The 23180-nt window shown below is 34.8% G+C and overlaps 1 protein-coding gene and 1 long non-coding RNA gene across 4 annotated transcripts in view; both read left to right on the top strand.

Annotated features, from left to right (window-relative positions):
- The first annotated feature begins 4808 nt into the window (after positions 1 to 4808).
- On the top strand, positions 4809 to 6343 carry LOC105261776 (uncharacterized). Its single transcript, XR_009343319.1, has 3 exons — positions 4809 to 5004; positions 5891 to 5946; positions 6012 to 6343. It is a non-coding gene; the product is annotated as an uncharacterized LOC105261776 (long non-coding RNA).
- A 3750-nt stretch (positions 6344 to 10093) lies between these two features.
- LOC101887229 (protein cup) overlaps positions 10094 to 23180 on the top strand; it is a 29509-nt gene continuing 16422 nt past the window's right edge. For all 3 annotated transcript variants that reach the window (XR_009343514.1, XR_009343515.1, XM_059128373.1), the window contains exons 1-7: positions 10094 to 10312; positions 10372 to 10858; positions 12207 to 13133; positions 16187 to 16783; positions 18613 to 19188; positions 19363 to 19543; positions 19649 to 20491. Coding sequence is in view for 1 of the 3 variants with exons in the window: in XM_059128373.1 (XP_058984356.1) it covers positions 10388 to 10858; positions 12207 to 13133; positions 16187 to 16783; positions 18613 to 19188; positions 19363 to 19543; positions 19649 to 20491 (3595 nt within the window). In the remaining 2 variants the exon portion in view is untranslated. The remainder of the gene's footprint in view (positions 10313 to 10371; positions 10859 to 12206; positions 13134 to 16186; positions 16784 to 18612; positions 19189 to 19362; positions 19544 to 19648; positions 20492 to 23180) is intronic.

Raw genomic sequence — 23180 nt, 5'->3', positions numbered from 1 at the left:
GTCCAGCAGATGAGGAAGAGTAAGGAAAGTAATGTTAAAATTTTCTCAGTGTCGGGCTTGTGGCCGGTATGAAAATGTAAAAAATTTCACGAAATAAAGTATGCATTAAAATTCATTCAACATTTTATTCATGGTTTACAATTTTTCAAAATTATTCATTTGACAACATCTCATTGTCAAAATATATATTTATAAATCCATTGTAAATACTCAAATCAGAGATGGAAACCTATTTTCTGTGCATTGAAATTTGACAAATTAAATTACTGAAAATGTTGAGATGGGTATGCTTATTTGAAATGACTTTACCTTCTTAATTTTACCATTATTTTATTATAACTTTAAATAAGTAACTTTTTATTGTAAAAAGTCCTTATGTTATTTCAGAACTTCTTGCCACTACCGATTTGGCAAATGAGAACAATATGGATGGTAGGATACGGATTTTTTTTATTTTACAAAAAATATTGCATTCGTATTCCGTAAAAAGTTATGGAATAAATATTAATCATGGTAGAATTATTAGAAACATGGAAGAAGAATACAGGTTGATGATGCATCAACGCTTGGGCACATTGAAACGTCAAAATTTTAAAATGTTTTCCAAAATAATGCTATGTTTACGTTAGAACTTTTTGTAAGGTTAACCTACTTTGAGAGGATTTATTTGAAGTATAAATAATGGATATGACAATTTTAATCCAAATCCAGTCGGTTAACCCATTTATATATAAACGTACTGTAAGTATATTTTTATGAGTTTTCTTATACAAAACCATATTAACATTGAAAAGGTAAAGTAATTTCAAGTAAGCATTACCATATCTGCATTTTCGGTAATTTCATCTCCATCTCTGATGTGTGTATATACAATGGGGTTTTTAAATATAAATTTTGACAATGAGATGTGGTCAAATCAGTAATTTTGAAAAAAAAAATTATTAGCTTATGATTGCATAAATTTACCATCTTAATTCTGTCATGGGTGCAATGAAGAAATCATAGAAATCACTTGATATATTTTTTGTAGTCTTGTAATGTCTATGGTAAAATTGAGAAGGTAAAGTCATTTCAAATAAGCATATCCATATCTGCATTTTCTGTAATTTACCTTGTCAAAGAAAACTGGTTCCCATCTCAGATTTGTGTATGCATAAATTTTGACATGATTCTTCATTCTACCATGATCAAATGTGTAAGAAATTTACATTTATTTTCGAACAAATAATTTTCATTTTCACGCCTTTTAGAGGGTATAAAAGTCAAAGAAGAATATAATTTAAAACAGGAAACTAAAATATTAGTCTGATAAGTCATGTACATCTTAATTATGGAATAGTTGAATTTGGGTTAGTTTAGGACAAGTATTAAGACAATATCACGCTTTGTTTTCCAAAATACTGACAGAAGATTGTCATTTCTTATTATCAGTTAAATTGGAATTAAATTTGTTACAAGAAATTGTTAGCGTAAGTTTTTGTTTTAGTACTGAGGTTTGATCCCTAAAGGCGGACCTAAAATAAAACGTCATTCGAGGCCTACACAAGAACTAACATCACCGAAAACGTTTCCTTAAGATAAAGGATCTAAAATCTTTATTATTTTTATATGCTTAAGTCCAAGAACAGACAAATAAACTTAGTATTCTTAAGATATGGAAAAGGGTTGTCATATTAAATTTAGCTAATGAGTTTACCTTTATTGTTTCGCCATGCATATTTACTTTAGTTTATTTTTATACCCTACACCACAAGGTGGTCAGGGTATTATGTCTTTGTGCATTTGTTTGTAACAGGCAAAAGGAAACGAGATAGACCCATAGTTCCTTTTGATGATCTGCATAGAATCACATTCTGAGTCGATTTATGCATGTCCGCCCATCCGTCTGTCCATGTATTTTTGTAAACAAAGTACAGTCCGCATTTATTATCCGATTGAGATGAAATTTTGCACAAATCATTTGTTTGGCCCAAGGACCTATTGAAATTGGAGATAATCGGTCAAAATTTAGATATAGCTCCCATATATATCTTCGTCCGATTTGCCTTTTATTGTGCACCAAACATGTAATATCAGTCCGAATAGTATGGAATTTTGCACGTACGATCAGATTGGGCCTGCAAATAAGTGTGCCAAATTTGTTCGAAATCGGTTCAGATATAGCTATAGCTCCCATATATATTGTTCATCCGATTTGTTATTTTTGTCCTCCGCAGCCGTAATATGCACTCTGTAACAACAATATTTGGGGAAATATATCAAATACAGCTCAGGAAAACATTTGCTAAATTTTATCGAGATCGGTTCAGATTTGGATATAGCTTCCATATATAACTTCGTCCGATTTACCTTTGATTGTGCACCAAACGTCTAATATTTGCCCAAATGGGATGAAATTTGGCACTTACGACCGAACTGAGTATAGAAGCTAGTATATCAAATTTGGTAAAGATCGGTTCAGATATAGCTATAGCTCCCATATATACTGTTCATCCGATTTGTTATATTTGTTACCCACAGGCGTAATATGCACTCCGTAACAACGATATTCAGGGAAATATATAAAATACAGCTCAGAAATATCTCAGCCAAATTTTATTGAGATCAGTTTCGATTTGGATATAGCTCCCATATATATTTTTATCCGATTTCAAATTAATTGTGCCCTAAATGGGCAATACACATCCGAATTTAAAAGATACAAATGCTTCGGCATATTTAGTCCTTTGAACTTTAAATTATAATTATAGTCATAGCATGTATGATTGAATTCTCCCATAAAAACTTTTAATTGTTATGCGGAGGTCTACTAAATTAGCAAAGTGGTGTAGGGTATCATAAAGGCGGCCCCGCCCGACTTTCAGACTTTTTTTACTGGTTTATTAATATTTTTGACAGAAATGAACAAGTATTGAAATCTATTGCAGTTGCCAGGCGAATTTAAATCATATTGACAGAAAATATGGGTATCAGCTGGTCTTACTTGTCGACTTTATAATTGGGTCACGCCTAGAATATACAATTTTACTTTTAAGAGATCTTTTGTAATACGAGTCTGAGACTATTTCCACCGGCTGATAATGTTTTCCGCTTAAAACTTATGAGCCACCTCCATAATTAATTTTTTAGTACTTTTTTATATGTATGAGCTCTTATTTAAGGCTAACACGCTCGCTATTTATTGTTAATTATATTTTTAATTTTTGTAGTTATGGCTGGGGAGCCAAATATATTGACTTTGTTATAATTATTCTTAAGTTATTATTTTTACTTAGGAGCATAATTACATTATTAATACTAGTCATTGGCCTTGGATGCTTTAGTATTATGGGCAGTATTTTAAACTTTTTTGATTATTGTTTGTGAATAAACTTGTCAAATCAAATAAAATATTTTTTCTTTTCAAGTTTTAATGTCAATTAAATTTTAAATGTTGTTTTTTTTTAAAAAAGTTTTTCTGAATTTCGGAGGCTGATTTGCAGTTTTTGGGAGAAACTGTAACTTATGTTGGAGAAAAGGAATTTGGTGAGATGCTGTTTGGTAGCGATAATAGTGCCTAAATTAACATCGGTCAAAGGCTTCTTCTACGCATTAACGTTGGGAAAAGATAAGTAATGGCACTGCTGACGCCAACCGGCGGGAACTTGAGGACTTGTTGCCTGATGCCACTGCTGTTGTGTTGACTGTAGAGTGTGAAAACCCAACATATTTTTGTGCAGAACGGTCCTGTTTTTTAATACTCTATAACATCAGAGTTTATTATTACGTTTATTGTTCCGTTTGTAACTCTTAGAATTGAACGTCCTAGATCCCACAAAATCCGTCCGTCCGTCCCTATGTCTGCCGATATCACTCTAGCATCCCAATACGGTACTGTCTGGTAACATATTTTCATTTTTATATTTTTAAACGGAATTTAATGTTAATTGGCCGTTTGTGTTGAAATTGGGGAAACACATTCTTGCAAAGAGCTGCCTTTATAGGTCCATATTATGTTATATACCTATTATAACGGTTTCTCACTGTAATCAGTATTTTGATGATTTCAGATAGAATTGTTACACCACTTTCGATACTGCCGATTAATCTGCATATGCAAATATTGGATGTGCGGAGTTTTAGGAACATCGTCCATTGATTTCACACTTTCCGGGAGTTATTAATTAGAATGTAGATACACCAATGAGTGAGCGTTATTGTCCATTGTCGCACTTGACCTAAGCCTGACTAAATATTAAATTGTGAGAGGTTTTAACGATGCATGTTTTTATTTAGCAAAAGGTTAACTTTTGTGATTGCAGAAGAAATAGGCAATACCGACTACCTTTCAACTCCATCCACGTTTGACAGAAATATTGCGATGTTCCATGTCAGTCTCCCCCCTCGATAATTATTGTATGTACCAGGGCGTCGAAATCTACTCCAAATCTATCGTCCAGATTATATAGAAATTTTTAATACAAATAACTTGCGGGCGTTTTTTTGGCGGAAGTCGGACACACTTAGAAAAAGATTGTAACCAGCGCTGGCAACTGTAACTTACATTTTCATTCATTGTAAAAGAATGCAGGTAAATGCATCAAAGCTTGGGAACATTGGTATGTCAAAATTTTAAAATGTTGTTATGGTTACCACCTTATGCGGTACTGTGGTGTGTATCCAGCTGCTCAGGGGAGCTTTTTGCTCAGGGTCGGTTGCAACCCTGAGCAAAAAGCTCCCCTGAGCAGCTGGATACACACCACCTTATGCGGTACTGTGGTGTGTATCCAGCTGCTCAGGGGAGCTTTTTGCTCGGGGTTCCATGTCAGTCTTCCCCCTCGATAATTATTGTATGTACCAGGGCGTCGAAATCTACTCCAAATCTATCGTCCAGATTATATAGAAATTTTTAATACAAATAACTTGCGGGCGTTTTTTTGGCGGAAGTCGGACACACTTAGAAAAAGATTGTAACCAGCGCTGGCAACTGTAACTTACATTTTCATTCATTGTAAAAGAATGCAGGTAAATGCATCAAAGCTTGGGAACATTGGTATGTCAAAATTTTAAAATGTTGTTATGGTTACCACCTTATGCGGTACTGTGGTGTGTATCCAGCGGCTCAGGGGAGCTTTTTGCTCAGGGTCGGTTCCAACCCTGACACCAACAGTCCAAGGGACCTAACAATTAAAAAAAAGGGGACATATTACAACATCAAAACAAACAAAAATACAAACACTACATACACCGGTGACAAGGGTGCTTGGCGGAAGTTGCACCCACACTTAGCCCACCCAACCTTGACCCTTTTGTCCAGTAAATTTAAATATTTAAGGGCCCCGCATTCCACTAACACTTACCACACAACTTACATCCTATTCCCCCAAGAGTTTGCAAATTAGCACATCATATCGACTATTAACACTTACACATATAAATAATTTATTGACATATCGAGAGTTGACTTAATCCTAACAAATAAATATTTGCACAACGTTGAATTTAAAATTCCTAACACCTGAATCTGTCTTTATGTGAGCCAATCGCTCGGGCTACTACAGTCTACGAAGAGTACATAAAAATTTTTGCCAATCTGGCCACTTTTTGCATCTACTCCCTACCTAATAGAGCTCTGTTAAGGGGGTATTATGGACGTTACCTTATGTCCAAAATTACCAATAAACTGGAACTCTCCCTTCGTATGACGGTCTAACCCTACGCTCAGGTATATAACCGGGCGTTAGAAATTTTCACAATATTAAAATCTTAACCTAAATTCTATACATTACGGACAATCACACTTAAACTACAGATAATTACATTAAATTAAACTAGTCAGTACAAAATTTTGGTGTCATTCCATTTTTCATTCAAATTAATTATTAATCAAAATTCTCTTCTTTTTTTTCAGGCCGCAGGAGGATTATTTACGTACGCCACTTGGCCGCAACAACCGGTTAGGACTCGGTAGGTATAAAATAATTGAATTGTTACCTGGTGCTCAAATACTCAAGTATTCTTTTTGTTTCCAGATGAGGATGCTGACTCTTTTGACGTCAGGCCTACCGAGCCGACCACTCTTTGATTCTCAGAACTTTGGCGTACCAGGGCTTAGCCTCAACCACGGACTGGGCAGCGGCGCTTTCTTTATATAAAAATTTGCTGACCTCCTCCACCGAAAACTTGGAGGGGTCAGATATCTAGCCGTCTTTTGTTGGGGTGTTATCTTAAAAGAAAAAACACAGCATCGAAACACCAAAAAGACATACACTATTAGAACAACAGAAACTTACAAAATTTTGGTCACACACACACATACATAACAATCGGCAAATAAAAATAAAAAATTTTACGAAAACTTTAATTCCACTATCTTGGCGTTTTTATGGGATCACTTTTTTTTTAAATTTTAGCTTAGAAAAATTTTTCCTTGCCCGTTTACCAAAACTTCAATGGCGAATTTTTCTGTCCGTTACCCCTTTTATACGGCAGCCATTGGACGCAATCTTCCCACTTTTCCTTTTTGTTTTTTGTTCTCCCTTGTTTATTCTCTTCCTCTTTGATCGCACTTGGCGAGCCCTATCGTTACCCATGGTTGCATATGATCTTAGTACCATGTACTAAGAGGAACATTGGCAGCACCTTGACACCCAACCGTATCCGGTTCATTCATTTTTTCAAGATCGGCTGGAGCGGTAATTACAAATGTAAATCCTCGCTCAGCCGATAATACAGAAAATTAATCTTTAGCAATCGCGGTACGCACGCAACAATGTATTTTCAAATACAAGTACATTTTTAAATGGTTTCTTATTCGACGTCAATCGGAGTTTATTAAAATAGAGTTTTCAACGAGATTTACAAAAATTTTTGATTAAAAATGTTTAATTCCTAAATTGGTTTGACAGTTCATTATCTCATATTCTTCTACCATGCTTTTCATTGTACCATGAGTGCAAGTATTCAGTCGCTACTCAACAACTGTTAATGCTAGACTGCGCTTTTGCTTTCGTTTCGCCATGGTAGAAGAATATAGGTAGACGCGTCGACACAGCTGCTGAGACAATGAACTGTCAAACCAATTTTGGAATTGAAAATGTTGAATGAACAATTATTTAAATTTGTAAAATTTTTTGAAAAAATGCGAATTATAATAGCCTCCGATCGACGTAGTACAGGAAAACATATAAAAATCTACTTATATTTGAAAAAACATATAAATATTTTTGACATATCAATGCTCCCAAGCGTTGATGCATCTACCTGTATTCTTCTGCCATGCGTTTCGCTTTGCGTTGCAAAAACATGAAACTATTAATACAAATATGTCTCAGGCTTCATCCAATGAGTTGGAATCTTCCCAAAAGCTTGAATCAAACTATAATGCCATGAAGACAAGCACTTTTTACCCACAACACCACCCAGGGCCTTTTTACGTTATGGTCACGTCAGAATCTCCTATAAGTTACAGGAGGAAAAACTGAACTAAATTTATATTTTATTTATATGTCCTATTGCAAAAAATCAATATGCCAACTACATATGTTTGCAAAAACGTTGGCTACAATACTTTCCGCCTTACCTTCAACAGCTGCAATTTGGCAAATTTATTTGCACAAAACAAAAGACTGCAAGAAGTTGGCCTGAAAGTCGAAATTCCTGAGAGATTTATCCAAAATTTTTGCGTAATCAAACATGTTCCTAAGTCAATTGATAGTATAACCATTAAAAATTCTATTGAGAATAATGACATAGATGTGATATCGGTCTACCGATTCACCAGAAAAAACGAAAATGATTTAATCGAAGAAACTGAAACCATAAAAGTAGGAATCATATGCGATGGTGTTCCTCAGTACATTTTTATGTGTGGCACTAGAGTCATACCCGATCTATATGTTCCCTCCGTACGTGTGTGCAAAGACATAGAAGTGCAAAGATAGGATAAGACAAGGTCAAGATATGGTAACCCTGGGAAAATACCTCTGTTGTTACGATATGTATTGTAGACACAAACCATTTGCTTAAAATGCATTTTGTCCAGTCTTTACCATTTTAGGTCTTTGCTCAAGAATATAAGTTTCTGTATATTACCGTTGAAAAATATTTTTCTACGGTTATATGCAGAAAGTGATACCTTGAGGTGGCGCCACAAATCCTCTATAGTGTTTGTATGGTGCCCCGTCTCGGGATCCACAAAATGCTCCAAGTGGTTGACTTTTTGATGGATGGGAGGAGGGGTACTCCTCATCCAAGGTTATATATTTATTATAAGATAATATATGTCAACATATTATATAATCTTACCTTCCAAAAATCGGAAATAATAACTGAACCTGGTCGTATATACTTTTTAATGAGGGGAGCAATGTTTGTTTCGAGCGGTCTTCAACGGGAACAATAAAACATTTATTTGTTTTCCGTTTAACACTGCCGAAAACCCATTGCCCCTGAACAACATGGCCACGGTGAAACTTCCTCCTTCCAATTTTGGTTTCGTCAATCCAGGGCCGCCTATTTGCAAATGAACTGAACTGAAGACCACAACTTCTCTACAGAAGTTGTTCCAGTCTACCCCAGTACGCTTATAAATTCTTGTCTCTCGTAATATGTCATTAAGAGGACCTCCCCTTTTAATCCACATAAAACAGAAAACAATAATTTGGCAAATGGAGAGATGAAAGTTATCAAAAAACGTCGCTTTTCGTAGGGAACGTTTCAGATTACATCTCCCTGGTCGACGGCCCCATTGTAAAGAACAATTTAATTAAAAACTAACTAATTTTTCCACCCACATTCGTAGAAATTCTCTATATCTTGATTCCCTTTCTATTCAATTTTTCAAAAAGGAATGCAAAAAATGCCGTTAAATTAAAAATAGTTTTTAGTCAACACCGAATTAAAAACAAAGCAGAATAACAAGAACGTTAAACCCGACACAAAGCTTGGCTTCACTCAAACTGCTTTCATAAATAATAATATCAATATCTTCGGAACTATAAAAGATATCAACACATATGACACCATTTTGGAAAGGCATATAATATAGTGTATAGATTTTAAAACCCTATAATGGGTCCATTTTCGAGTTTTTATGGGTTTTTCAAAAGTACTCATACAAAAATATTAATTTTCCTGAATTTCTCCGAAACCGGTTCCAGTAACCCCATCACTGGCCACTTATTGGATAGGTATTTTCACAAGCTTTCAAATGAGAATATAGATAGATATCGGTTACGTAGAACCGGATAAAAACTGGATGTTGTATCCGAACTTTTGGGTCGAATAACCGGGTAACCGGGTATTTCCCCCACAAAACATTGCCGTAATCAGGTTACAAATACCTACCTGCGGTAAAAATGTCAGGTCAATCCGAGCATAGCCCCTAAACTCAACTTAAGCCCAAATCATCAATCAATATATTCACAAAGTGAACCAACATGATTACTCATTTTGTAATACTCGAATAACTAAAATAACCAGTCTTGGTACATAAGTACTACGGGTACCCATCCAACAATCAATCAAAATCCAAAAAAAAAAAAAGACTGCAAGTATTTTAAGTTTGATGTCAATTTTTACACTTCCATGGCCGGTTTTTATATCTTTCCTTTATAGCCCAGTTTAGTTATTCCCATGGCATAATTACAGAAGGTAGAACAAAAATACCCCCCTAAATACAATTTTTTTTTTTTTTAAATCATTATTAAAAATTTCTGGTCAATGCATTTATTTCACAATGACATCTTCATTTTAGTTTAAAAATATTAAACAAAATGAATTTGTTATTTCGAGAAATAAATCCATAATTTTACTGTTATTGCCATATTATCAATATAAAATATGGCAACATGAATTCAGTAAAGTTTACGCATTGACATTGATATGTCAAAATTTTTTTAATGTTTTATCAAAAATAAGTATATTTTTATATGTTCAGTTATGATCTTTTTTTATCTATCGGAATGTAATATCCGGCCTATGGCTTTGTGTTAGACACTAAAGGGTTAATAAATTGATCAAAGGCCGACTTTTATATCCCTACAATTCCATTTTTCCAGCAGTTATTCCAAACAAAAACAAATCAAATTCTTTAAGTAACGGAATCTATTTTATGCTTGCATTCGATCAAGGTCAATCATTCCATTTTGTTTAACTACTGAGTAGTCAAAAACATAAATAATAGTTTTACGTATTTTACATTTATTACCATTTGAAAGATAATATCAAACCTAAACGTCTTTTCAATCGTGTTTTTGAATTTGTTTCATTTATGTGCTTAAACTAATACATCATCATAATCTACTGATCCTTATTTATATTTTTTTTTTTGGTAAGAAATGCGTGCCCCTTTGCAAAATATCCATTTCAGTAAATTTGTTTTGTGGACAGAAAGAAATCAACGAGCATGTCTTCTTGTGAAACAAAAGACGCTACATCAAAAGCTGAGCAAGGTGTGCAAATTGAGGAAAATGGCGCTGGCGCCATCAGATGCTTCAAAAATCTGGCAAAAAACGAGAAGGATATTATAGGAGAAGCTTCGAAGTTGGCTTCCAAAAATTTGGAGATTAAAGAAGTAATTTTTACGCCTCCACCTCCACCACCACCAACACCAGTTCAACGTAAACTGAAAGCAAAACATCCAGTAAAGGCTGACGCGTTAAATGAACAACTGGACTATGGAATTGATGTAATTCAGGCGCTGAATGATGACCAGTCTAAGGGGAATATTACATGCATTCCTCCTCCACCTCCTCCATTGCCAAAAGAACCGGTACAATATGCCATAAGTAAAGTGAGCGACGTAAACTTAGAAGTTAATCTCAAAATGGCGAAATTTAAATTAAAAGCCATTGGAAATAATGTTGAGCCAATGCAGGTTCGTGTATAAAACATTTAAAACAATTTTTTTACCTAAGCAATTTCAATTCGTTCATTTTATACAATTCAATTTGCAATATTTGCGAGTTTAAAAACATTCTATTAGAAATGCATTTTAATGCGTTAATGGAAAAACTACATGACGCACTAAAATATTACAATTCAGTTAATATTCTAACGAAGCGGTTTATGAACGAACCTTTTGGGTTAAAGGTCCTTTTGTGCCCGCCCCTCTAATTTTTTTTAAATGTTTCTCAATATAAATCTTTTTCTTCCGAAGTTTTTTGTGGGAGGGGTTGGCTCCCTTATTTGAGTTTTTTGAACTGAATGTTAAAGGAAACCCTGACTTGAGAGTCGGTAAAACTGAACCGATTGACTTAGTATGAGTATTACATGAACACTTATAAATAAAGATGGAAAGTGAAATTCTGAATAATATTGGAAAATATTGTGAAAATCTTAATTCTTAGTATAAAAATGTCCAAAAACCTTTCTGAATTCATTCGTAGGCATTCACATGACACGTGATTCGTAGTGCTATCATTAATTATTAAATATCTACATAGTTCCCAAAAAAAAAAAAAAAATTGCCGAGCGAACAAACATTTTTGTTCTTTGTTCCATTCAAATCACCCTTAGAATTAAATAAAAAAATGCCAAATAGAAAAATTTTATATTTTAAACATGTTCAGGAAGAAAGAAAGAGTTCATGAAAACATATATATATGTATATATATATATATTGTATTTGGGGGGTAGCTTTGTTCTACCTTCTGTAATTGTGCCATGGTAGCAACCATTTTAAATTCAAATACAAAATTTGAAACAATTGCGAGCTAATATGACTGTGACTATACGAAAACGTGGGTTGACATAATTTACGAACTAAACCTGGCTACTGCAAGAAAACACGATTACAACAGACAGACGGACATCGCTATATCGACTCAGAATTTTACGCTGATTAACTGACATGAGAATTTCGAGGAGTTACAAACTGAATGACAACGGTAATACACCACACCCTCCATAATATGGTGGAGGGTATACAAATTTTACCAGAACAGCGAACCATACCTGTTAAATTCTTTTGTATTTTTACAACTATTTATTAAAAAATACAACAAATATTTGGATATCCGTAAAAATTGTAGTGCATGGAGTTGGTATGTAACATTTGTAATCCATTTGTTAATGTTTCTTCTGAACATATGAATCTCTTACGCATATATTAATGTGCAATATATTGAAAATATGTTAATATTTTTCAAAACTTACTAGCATTTAAACAAACAATTTTGTTTTTTCAAAGTAAATTACATCTTTTTTTATTTGAACTCATACAGAAAAATGTTTCGGACGTGAAACAAAATAAAACTATGGTTCTGATGGAATTTCCAAAGAAGACGTATATAGATGAAATAATAAAAATGGCAGAACGTAATATTCGCGTTCAGAAGTTAAAGGAAAAACAAATGATTACTAGACCATCCGTAATATCTGTTGCTATACCATTGCCTCCGCCAACGAGCATCTCCACGAAGAATAAACTAGAGAAATTACCGATGACGATAAATGACGGCGAAATCGAGTGTTGTAGTGAACTTGCAAAGAAACCTCTGCAACAACAAACTTGTGCCCTTCACCATCATCATCACGATCACCACAACGAGGAGGATGTATTGTCCTTACAAGTTTTGTCAGCACGTTCGTCCACGCCCTACACTCAACCGATGTCATGCACAGCTGCCAGCTGCGACCTAGAGAATGTTGCTGAACATGTAAGTCCTGTTAAGGACAGTGAGGGCAACGTTCCCAAACAGAACATTAGAGAAATTCGAGATGCCTATAAAGTAAAGAAAATTCCACTGATACCATCGAAATCGTCATTGCCATTAACAAGTAACTTATGCAAAAAACATTCCAGAACTAAATCGTCTGCGAATGCTACAGGAATACGCTATACTCGAGCTAACCTCCTTCTCATTCGCAACGAGATATTGGCTCTAGCCAAATCAAAACAAAATCAAGTCCCATCTCATGGTCCACCTAATATGGTCAATTGTGATGTTATTGAATTGGAAGCCCGTCTAAAACGACTTGCTATTTGGAAGGATGGTGATAATGATTCCCCATCTGCGATGTATGGAACCAGTCAAAATCATAGCAACATGAAATCTCGTTGTAACGATATGATGCCGGCGTTTGTCAAACGTAAATTTATGGACGAATCTATTATTAGAAGTCAACCACCACAACCTGTAGAGTTTAAGGTAAGTCGTTAAGTTATTTTATTATTATTATTCAATAAAAATGTTACTTAATGTTATGATAATACTCACGCTGATATTAAATAAACAAAGCATGAAAACACAGATTAGTTTATTTTGTGTTCGGAGTAAGTGGTCGAGCTCATATTTTTCTCTACACGTAAACAAAGTTGTGAGATTTTTATTTCCCAATTTCATTAATTTTTGGCTTCATTTATTTTTTGAAAGTTTGGTTAGGAATCAGTTTCCGACTTTTTTGTATCGTTCGTTTCTCTAACTCTACGAGACGAAATCAGTTATAATTTCTTCTGCACTTCGATACATGGATAAGCCATTTCTAGAACGAATATCGCGACTCTTTTATGTGTTGCCTACCGAAATGTTTTACACCGAATCTGCTTTCTAAGCGTCGTCTATTCCACTTGTTTAATTCCAAATATTTTTGGCTATTAACAGTAGCAATAACTAATGGCCTTTGATGGATGTAGTTCGTTCACATTTAATATTGATGAAAAAATTGTTATAGTTCCAATTTTGTTTTTCCTTTTTAGCTAAATTTTACGTAACTAGTTAATTTTTAATTCAATTTTATTGAGCTATTTTTATTACAGAGATTTTAATAATTTTGTTGCTTTAGAGTATGATTGAACATAATCATTTTATCCATTTTGTGGCCTGTTGGCTTTTAAATTAAAAAAGATATTTGCGGTCGATAACGCTAAATCTTGGCACTTGTATTTAATTTGGTCCAAATTTGTTTACACGTATAGTGCCGATATCTGTTTTCATTTGGTATTGTATCAACGCCACACTATAGGATGTTTGCACTTGTTGCTTTAGTACTAGTGAGTAATTGTATATATAATGACGGAATTGGATCCACAAGATTCGATCCCACGGTAGCGGGTTTTACGACATCGGATTGACCCGAAACAACAACACTCCAGTTTCGACCAGCGGCTGCCAACCTAGTGTATATATGTTCGTGTTTGTTGATTTTTCTGTATTGTCCAATGTGGAGTACCGCAATGTTCTGTACTGGGACCGTTTTATTTATTATGTTCATTAATGACATTGTGCACTTAGTTGTTGACGACAGGTGTTGTCTGTTTTTGTATGCAGATGATATTCATGTTTTCTTCGGTCGGTTGCGCCGGTTTATTATGGGTTTTTCTTTTTTTGTTTTTCTTTTTGTTGGGCTGGGGAGTCATTATAGTATCTTCTTAATTTTATTTGTAGGGTGTTATAATGTAAGTTACTATTTATACTCTGTTTAGTGAGTAATAAAATAGTTCTCTCTTTTTTTAGCTCGTTTCTGCTACACTTTTTCACTGCTCTTCTAGAATATTGTTTAGTTGGTGACGTTGAATCGAGGTGTAGGGTCAGAGTTTCTCGTGAATTTTTAAGATAAATTGTTAGGTTTAATATGTTATTTGTTAAGTTTGAATTAATCATTGAATTTGTATTATGTTAGGGTATTTTATATAGATAATATAAGTTATGGGCCCTGTGGGCCCATGGAATGCTAGCTCCGGATTCTTTTGGTCCGTGACGGGATTGAGGAAAACCCGGACCATGGTTCTGTACGGTTTGCCAAAACATCATCCACCACAGATCAGTCTCAGTGCGATTTTAGGAATTGTTCCGGTTAAACCCGGTTGCGAGACTAAAGCGATAGGGACTATGTTGTATCGTGCTGTACCAACATAGTCCCCAGTGAGTCCACGACCTCGTTGTCAACTTCTGAGTCGTCGTCGGAGTATGGGACTCCCCCGAAGTCTCCAGAACAGCAACCTTCACCGCAGCACCTAACGCCACAAGTTGCTGTTCAAATTCCGCGCCAGCCACAGCTATCTGCGATAAACTGAAAAGTAGGAACAAGGTCCTCAAGGCGCTAGCCGGCAGCACTTAAAATGCGGATAAGAAACCTTGTTGACCTCTTATAAAGGGATAGGTCGGTCTGTGGTTGGCTATGCGGCTCCAGTGTGGTCTGCGAATACAAGTGCAACGCAGAGGAAAAGTATTCTGACCTGCCAGAATGCCGCCCTGAAAACTGCAACAGGGTGCCTCCTCATGACCCTAGTCGACCATTTACATGAGGAGACGAAGGTTCTTCCCTTACGTCAGCATAATCATATGCTCTCGTTGCAGTACCTGATTGTGTGTTATCGTAGGAGTCATCCTAACTACCATATGGTGGATAGAACTCCCCCACCCAGGCGTGTCAGGAAGGACCTGCATGATCTAGAGAGAGAGGTCAGGCGATATAAGAGAGAGCCCCTAGATCATGAAGCCTATCAAGCGCGTCTGAATAGCATAAATACTGATTCAGTCGCTGAGGTAGTAAACAATTATAGTATGAATGCCATTCTCGGAGTCCAGCCCCATGCATTGCAGTTGAAGAACGTCGGCTGCCTAGGTAAACCAGGGTAGTTTTGGCCTAACTACGTTCAGGATGGTGCAGCCGTCTCAATTCATATTGGGTACGAATCGATGAAGATGTGCGGGAACGCCTGCCCAGCGTGCGACACAGGCCCGCACTATACGCTGCACCTGTTGAATTCTCCAGCCAAGCCTACCCAACTCCGTCCAGAGGTAGCAGAATTCTTAAACCTGGTCATAGAGGAAGAACCAGATTAATTTAGTAAATAAATTTTAGTTTAATCTGTGCACGCCATATGAAAATATACAACATTCAGTGGCACTCAGTACATTTTCGTACATTTAGTGCAAATAACCTCTTATTTTAACCCTAAAAAGTCCTCCTATCAGTAAATTTTCATGCATTTTACAATGGGTTCCCAGCAGTCACGTTTATCTAATGTTTAGGAATTTTAGGAAGTTTCAATTTGGTTATTAATTTGGCGAAGAATATAAGAATATTCAAACAATAATTCTGAATTCTACCTCAAGTTGAAGCATTTAATGTTTCAAAACACTTCACTTTATTTGATATCTTGCACCAACAAATTTGATTCCAAATTTCAGGACTAGATTGATCCTAAAGTCTCCCAGTCCACATTCAATATTAAAACACACATTATTTGACTTTTTAGGATCCAGCTATAATAACCAATCAGAGGCGAATCGGTAGCGGGCGCATACAGCATCCTAAATGGTCCTCCAATTTTTCTCATCAACATCAGCAAGATAATAATCATCATCAATCGAAATCTTTTGGTGGTGGCTTTCAAGATCTGGATACTCAAAATAACGAAACAGATAAAATTACCGGAAAACTTAAGTTGTTGCAATTCATGGATAATGGAACTATTAGCAATCATGAAGTACATAACATCCATCATTCGACAGTATCAAATAGTATTGGTACCGTAATGAAACAGGACGTGAGTGCTAAAGATCGCACTGATATCGGAAAATCCAATTATGTTAAACGTGTTGTGTCGGGCTTCCTAGTTGTGTCGAATCCCAAGGATAGAGAATCTGAGGATAAATACGAGCAACAGCATAAAACTCACAATGAGGAACCCGAATGGTTCAGTTGTGGACCAACATCACGTTTGGATACAATTGAGTTGTGCGGTTTCGACGAAGATGATGATCATCATTCTGAGAAAAATAGTAGTCGTCACAGCAAAGAGACGGTTGATGACGATGAATACAAAGAAAATCAAATACAACATGCCAATAAGGTAAGCAATAACATTTACAATTTTGTTTAAAGTTAATCATTTACTAAACTGAACATAGCTATGTATACAGCACGACCATTTCCTTTTTAAACGAAAGGGAGGGGTTCTAACCAGATTTGCAATTAGGATTTTACTGGGCAACGCCACTTCATTATTTGTGCAGGCAACTAATATTATTCTCGCGCTAGTATTTCAAACTATCGATCTAAATAATCTAAATTGATTATTCTCTTAATCTAGTATTCTCTCATTACAATTAATGTAGCACTGAGGCCAATGGATTGGCGACAAAACTCCTTCATAGAAGTATGACACCTCACATGAGATTTGTTCACTTGGACCTATATTGTATAGTGTATTGTATTTGCCCAATTTTGGAATAATTTCTTTGCATCCAAATCTCAGAATAAATTATTACTCCAATATGGTAAGGAAAGAGTATTATTTTTTTAAATTTAACCATGAGAAGAAAAAAAGATCAATACAAAAAAAGCAAGTTGGTAATATACTTTTAAAGGTAGCATTAAATAGCGCACTCTTTCTTTTTCAAATTTGTTCTGTTTCTAAAACAATAATAATCTTCACACACAAATTGGTAAACATTGGCCCATATTTTGTCTAAACTTTTGCATAAGTGGTCCACTCTGTCTTATTGATTTTAACAGTTTTTGGAAAGGTAAGCTATTTAAAAGCAAAAAGGGAACACCACTAAGGTGTTTAAGATAAATTCGTTTTGGGACCATAATGCAATGTTGAAAGCTCTTTTCATATCAAGGAAAGTGACAAAGGTTAAGTTAGAGTTCTCCACATTATTCTCAATGTATTCGGCAATTATGTGTAAAACAATTTGCATATACCAGACTTTGACATAAGCGTGCAGCGATATGTTTACTTTACTGGAATTAAGAACCGTCCGAATTTCTAGATCTATAGGAAATTTATGACTTGATTTCCCAGCTTTGGAATTATAGGTCACTGCTTTTAAGCCTGGATTGCACGATATATGTCATTTGCCCTGTTTTTGAGACTCAAATTATGATTCGGTTAAAACAAGACGAGTTATTCTAAATAAATTATTTTATTACAAGATAAAGTTTCACATTCTAAGTAATTTTTCGCACAATCTGTTTAATTTACAGATGTTTTTGAACGGAAGTTTTTTTATTTCATTTTAATTAATCGCATTTAAACCATTCTTATTTTACTAATTTTCCCATTGTTATCGCAATAAATAAACTTATACGAAAATATTAATCGACGAAATGATTTTTATGCATTGTGTAATTAAGAACTTAAGTACGAACGAATTACGGCAAAAATGAATAGCATTTTCATTAAATAAAATATTTAAACATTTCAAATTTTCTACAAGGAGGAGGTTAGCGCAATCGAGAGTGATTTAATGTTGGTGATTGACCAGAACCCCCTTCTGAATGTATATCCCCCTGGTAGAATTTTATAATTTAAATAGTAGTTAAACATTAATCGCAATGATAGAGAAAATAATTTGGAAAAAATTGTGTGCGATGGCCGACTTGTTTATGATGGCCGACTTGTTGCTATGACAAAAGTAGCTATATACAATCGAACAAATTTGAGAAATTTCGTGTCGAATGCATCAAAAATATACTCCACAAAGTTATAAACGTTCCACAAGCATTCCATTCATAATTCTTTCCGACGTTTATAGGGAAGCTATTTAGCAAATAAATACAAATTTAAGAAAAACTGTCTCACAAGCTGTGTTAGAAAAAATTCTACCTAAAAGTCACATTTACTTTATTTACTTGTTACTAACCATGCGGTTGTGTATTTTTCTTTAATTTCAGAATGAATCTAAAGCAAATCGAATGCGTAAATTGTCGTCGAAAAGTGATGCCAACAACAACATCCAGCCGCATCAAAAGGACATACATATAGTTGAGACAACAAAGCCACATCAAAATGAGAAAAAATCCCTACCATTTCAATATGATCATTTTTCGGGAAACAATAACAAAGCCCGTTCCCACAATTCTTCGAACCATCCTAATCGCAATGTAAACGATACTGCTGGCAACAATTTTCAATATCATAACCATAATGGAAGTTCACGCTTTTTACAATTCTTTACTGGCTGCTCTTCGAGCAACAACTCGAATGAAAAATTGGAGAAAAACGGTTCTTCGGCTTCGCTAAATGAGTTCTTTAAGCATGCGATGAATTCTCAGAGCAAAACGGATCCGCTGCATTTGCTAATGCCCCAGCAACAGAACATTGCTCCCACCAATGCTGGCTGTTCGAATGGAAATATAAACATTGCTGAAATGACTTCAGTCGATGAATTGGAAGCCAAATGGCGACAAAATTCCTCGAACATAAAAAACAACGAAAGTTTTTCACCCAATGATGCCAACAACAACAATGTGAGTCGTGAGTCCGAAAATTTCAAAAAGCTCATTGGACAATTGACAAACTGTGTTACAATGAATAGTAATACGAGTTCATTGTTGTCCAAGGGGGCGCAACAAAACAGGGCACAATTCAACAATTTGTTTAATAATGCAAATTTATCTAATTTTATATTTAAAAATTCACAGTTGCAACAGCAACAGAAACAAACGCCTGGAATTGCAATAACGCCGAGTCCCCTGCAGTCGACATACAATAAGCAGAATGCATTTCTACAGCAGCAACAGGCTGCTCTAATTGCGAATTTGCAGCTTAAAGCTGTTTTGGGCCGTCCAGAAGCTCAGATGTTGTTATTGGGATTAGCTAAGGGTTAGTATAATTGATAACTAAGTTCATATATTGTTTCATTGTTTATCTTTACAAAATGACTTGACTACAGAGAAATTTATTTGGAAAAAAAACTTTTACCTGCAGGTGAAATATCGAAGCATGGATTGCTAATACAATTGGCCAATCCTAGGTTGCCACAAAGAGACCGGGAAGCTATAACCGCTGTTCTAACTTTCACGTCTGCGCAGCAACAACAGCAACAACAATATGATGTGCTGTCGAATAATTTATTAATGAACCAGCTACAAAATCTTCAAAATTTGGCAATAGTACAGCAGACGCTTGCAGCTCAACAGCAGCACCAGCAAATGCATGCCCCCGGAAAACGAACATCAACCATACAACCCATGAGTCAAGAAGAATTACAAACCCATGCCAACTTGATTATGCAGAATGCATTAATAAAACGAAAACTTGAGGAACAGACCAATGTCCTAGGCTTACAGAAAATTCTTCAGCTAAACGCTGCTGCTCAGGTGGCAAAACAGCAACTGCCCCTGAATAGAGGCTGTAATCCGCCTCTAAATCAAAGTAATGTCAATACTTCTCGTAATAGTACTGGAAATCGACGTTTGCAAGCATTACAAAACCTTTTTAATGACTCGAATGGTATGGTTGATAACATTCAACAGCAACAACACCATAACATGTCTACAATTGGCGGCAATGGCGGTGGCAATACAACTTATCGCTATAATCGTAACCACAACAACAATCAGAGTGGTAGGCGTTCCTCTGTTGCTTCCTCTGGGCAACACATAAAATTTGACCCTGATGTGGATTCCAATCAACAACATACAAAAGTCGCGGATCACCATAGTCACTATCCACCGTCACACGGAGTACAAAATATGCATTTGCAAAATGCTAAACCAAATAAGATACACATTTCTCAACAGCCAGCCGCAATAATAACTGGAGGAGGAAGTAAGTATTCCATGTAATATATATGCTTATGTATGCCTTATGTGTTTTTATGAATAGATATTAGATATAGGTAATCCCAATGTTGTTGTTGTTGTTTTAGAGAAATATTTAAAGAGTAATATAAATAATAAAACACCTCTTTAAATATTTTTAAGACCCATCCCATCGCAAGCTCAACAGGCGAGAAACCAAACAAACAAAGTAAACACAAATTTCTTTGTTGTTGTGGTTTTATGGCCGTATTGTAATTATTTTTATGTTTAAAGAGTTTCCACCGGTCCTATTCGGTAAGTTGTTTTTGTGGAAAAAATAATAATTTATTTCATATTTTACTCAACGTTTCGTTGACTTGTTTCCAACTTCTTAAGGAGTCATATTAGAAAATCAATTTGTTTCTTTTACATTCCAATTACAACACAGATTTTGTATAATCTCAAAAATAATTAAAAATGTATAATAGAAATATTGTAGCAGAGTTTAGCTCTATATCACAGAACTGAGCTTTTTCAAATAATTGGAACTGAATATTGGTGTTTTTTGTCGTTAACATTTCAACAAAACTATATACTTTATTTTAATGAACAATTCAATATAAGAAACACGAACGTTTTTCTTTCTAAACGGCATTATTACTTATTTGTAAAGATTTGTCATAATATTAGAATTCAAACTGTTGTAGCCCAGAAAAATGTTTGATGCTAAAGTTTCTGTTAAATTATCGACACAAGTGATATGTGGCACGTGCGCTCCATTTTTTGGAAGAGAGAGATTTTTGGCACGACAAACTCAAAAAACCACTGACATTCCATTTTAATCCAATTTTTGGCATGACATTTTCGCAATTAGTACACATGTAACATTCACGCTTTTCACATTGTCCTGAATCACATTTTTGTGACAGTTAAAAAATATATCAGAACTTAACAAATGCCACAGTGATATCATCGAATCACATCTAATCACTTTCATTGAATTTTGCTTTAGACTTTTGTGCGCAATAACGTTACTTGTTATCCAAGCACATTTGCAATGGAATTTTTATACCCTCACTCTAATGACTACTTAGTGAAAGTCTAGAATTTTTATCGCGCTATATTAGCAATGTTTGGAAGAAAAAATTCATATTCAAATTGACTTTACAATATCTATTATTTAGCCTCTTATTTTATTCCGAATTATAAGATTAGTATGATTTATGGTCAAACGTGATTCACGAACAATTTGGGTGAAGAACCCAACTACAACAATCATAAACTTGAAAAATAGATGTAAATCTTGGTATATGATGCGCATCAGGGTTTCATGTGTTTATTTTGATCAGTCTTAGATCAAGTTCGAGGTATTCAAAGTTAGGCCCGGCCTAACTTACAGCCTTTTACTTGTTTATTTATGCTGAAATATGGTTGCCATGCCAAACATTTAAATTTTGATTAGAAAATATTTCCGAAAGCATCAAATCACTCAAAATCTTAATTTCCAATCATCTTAGGAATATTGTACAAAGGTTCATAGATTAACCTAAATATTGCGCCTTAATTGCGATTTATAGGACATATAAGATTTAACCCTGATCTAGAATACATACGGTTGACAAAATACTTTAAAAGGTTTGAAAATTTAATTAAGTACGATGAGATAACGAATATGAAAAAAATAGCTCAAATCGGCAGGTTATGTGGGTGGAACCAGTATTAAAGTACTAGATTTAAATATACTGAAATCATCATAGCCAAATTTGGCACATTAGGTCGAAGACTTTTATGAGATAATAATATGAGGGCTATATCTAAATGAGGACAATATATACCTTTTGTAACATAAATCATCGCATATTGAATGTGGCGACCTCTATCTTAATTGCAAATGTCGACCGGAGGCACACGGACATAATTTAATCGACAAAGATTTCTGCTCTTTTACATACCGTCTGGGGTACCTAACATTTATAATTTGATGACACCTTATTTTTGATAGTTAAATGAAATCCATGTAGCCAGGGCATTTGAAACACTTAAAAAGTACCGTTTGACATTTTTGCTGTGAGCTTTTACTTTAATTTAGAAACTACTTTCGATTCTAAAGACGAAAACTCCAAAAAATCGAAAATATTTACACCAGTGAATTGTGTCCCTTAATTAAGTGTGTTGAACGAAATAAAACAATAAACCACAAAACAAGAAAAACCTCTATAAGTAAACAATGAAACCGGCAAATTTTTAGATAGACTGCAAACCAAAATTTTTATGAAAATTTAGAATTTTTAAAAAAGGAAAGCTAAACGTTTATACATTAAACACTAATACTATGCGTCAGCAACGCGGTATAAAAGAAAGTTACTACGTTTATAACTCAAGAACTGCTGCTCGGTCTAATTTTAACAATTCAGACAAATTCGGAAAGGTCTCTTAACAAAAAAGGATAAAATCCAAGAAATCGCGTAGAAATGTGAAATTTTCATTTTGACTTTTGCAATGTACAATTGTAATGTTTTATTTTGCATTTAACTTTGTCATTTCGTTTGTAACTCCTCGAAATACTCATCTCAGACCCAGCGTAAAATTCTAAGTCGATTTAGCGATGTCCGTTTGTTTTCTGTGATCACGCTATCTTTCGAACGAATTGAGGTAGAGGACTAACATTTTGCACACATGTTTATTTTGCCAGTAGGCAGGTTAAGTTCGTAAATGTA

The sequence above is a fragment of the Musca domestica genome, unplaced genomic scaffold, assembly GCF_030504385.1.
Source record: "Musca domestica strain aabys unplaced genomic scaffold, Musca_domestica.polishedcontigs.V.1.1 5, whole genome shotgun sequence".
NCBI lineage: Eukaryota > Metazoa > Arthropoda > Insecta > Diptera > Muscidae > Musca > Musca domestica.
Note: the sequence above shows the minus strand (reverse complement) of the source record. Positions and strands in the feature narration are given on the sequence as shown.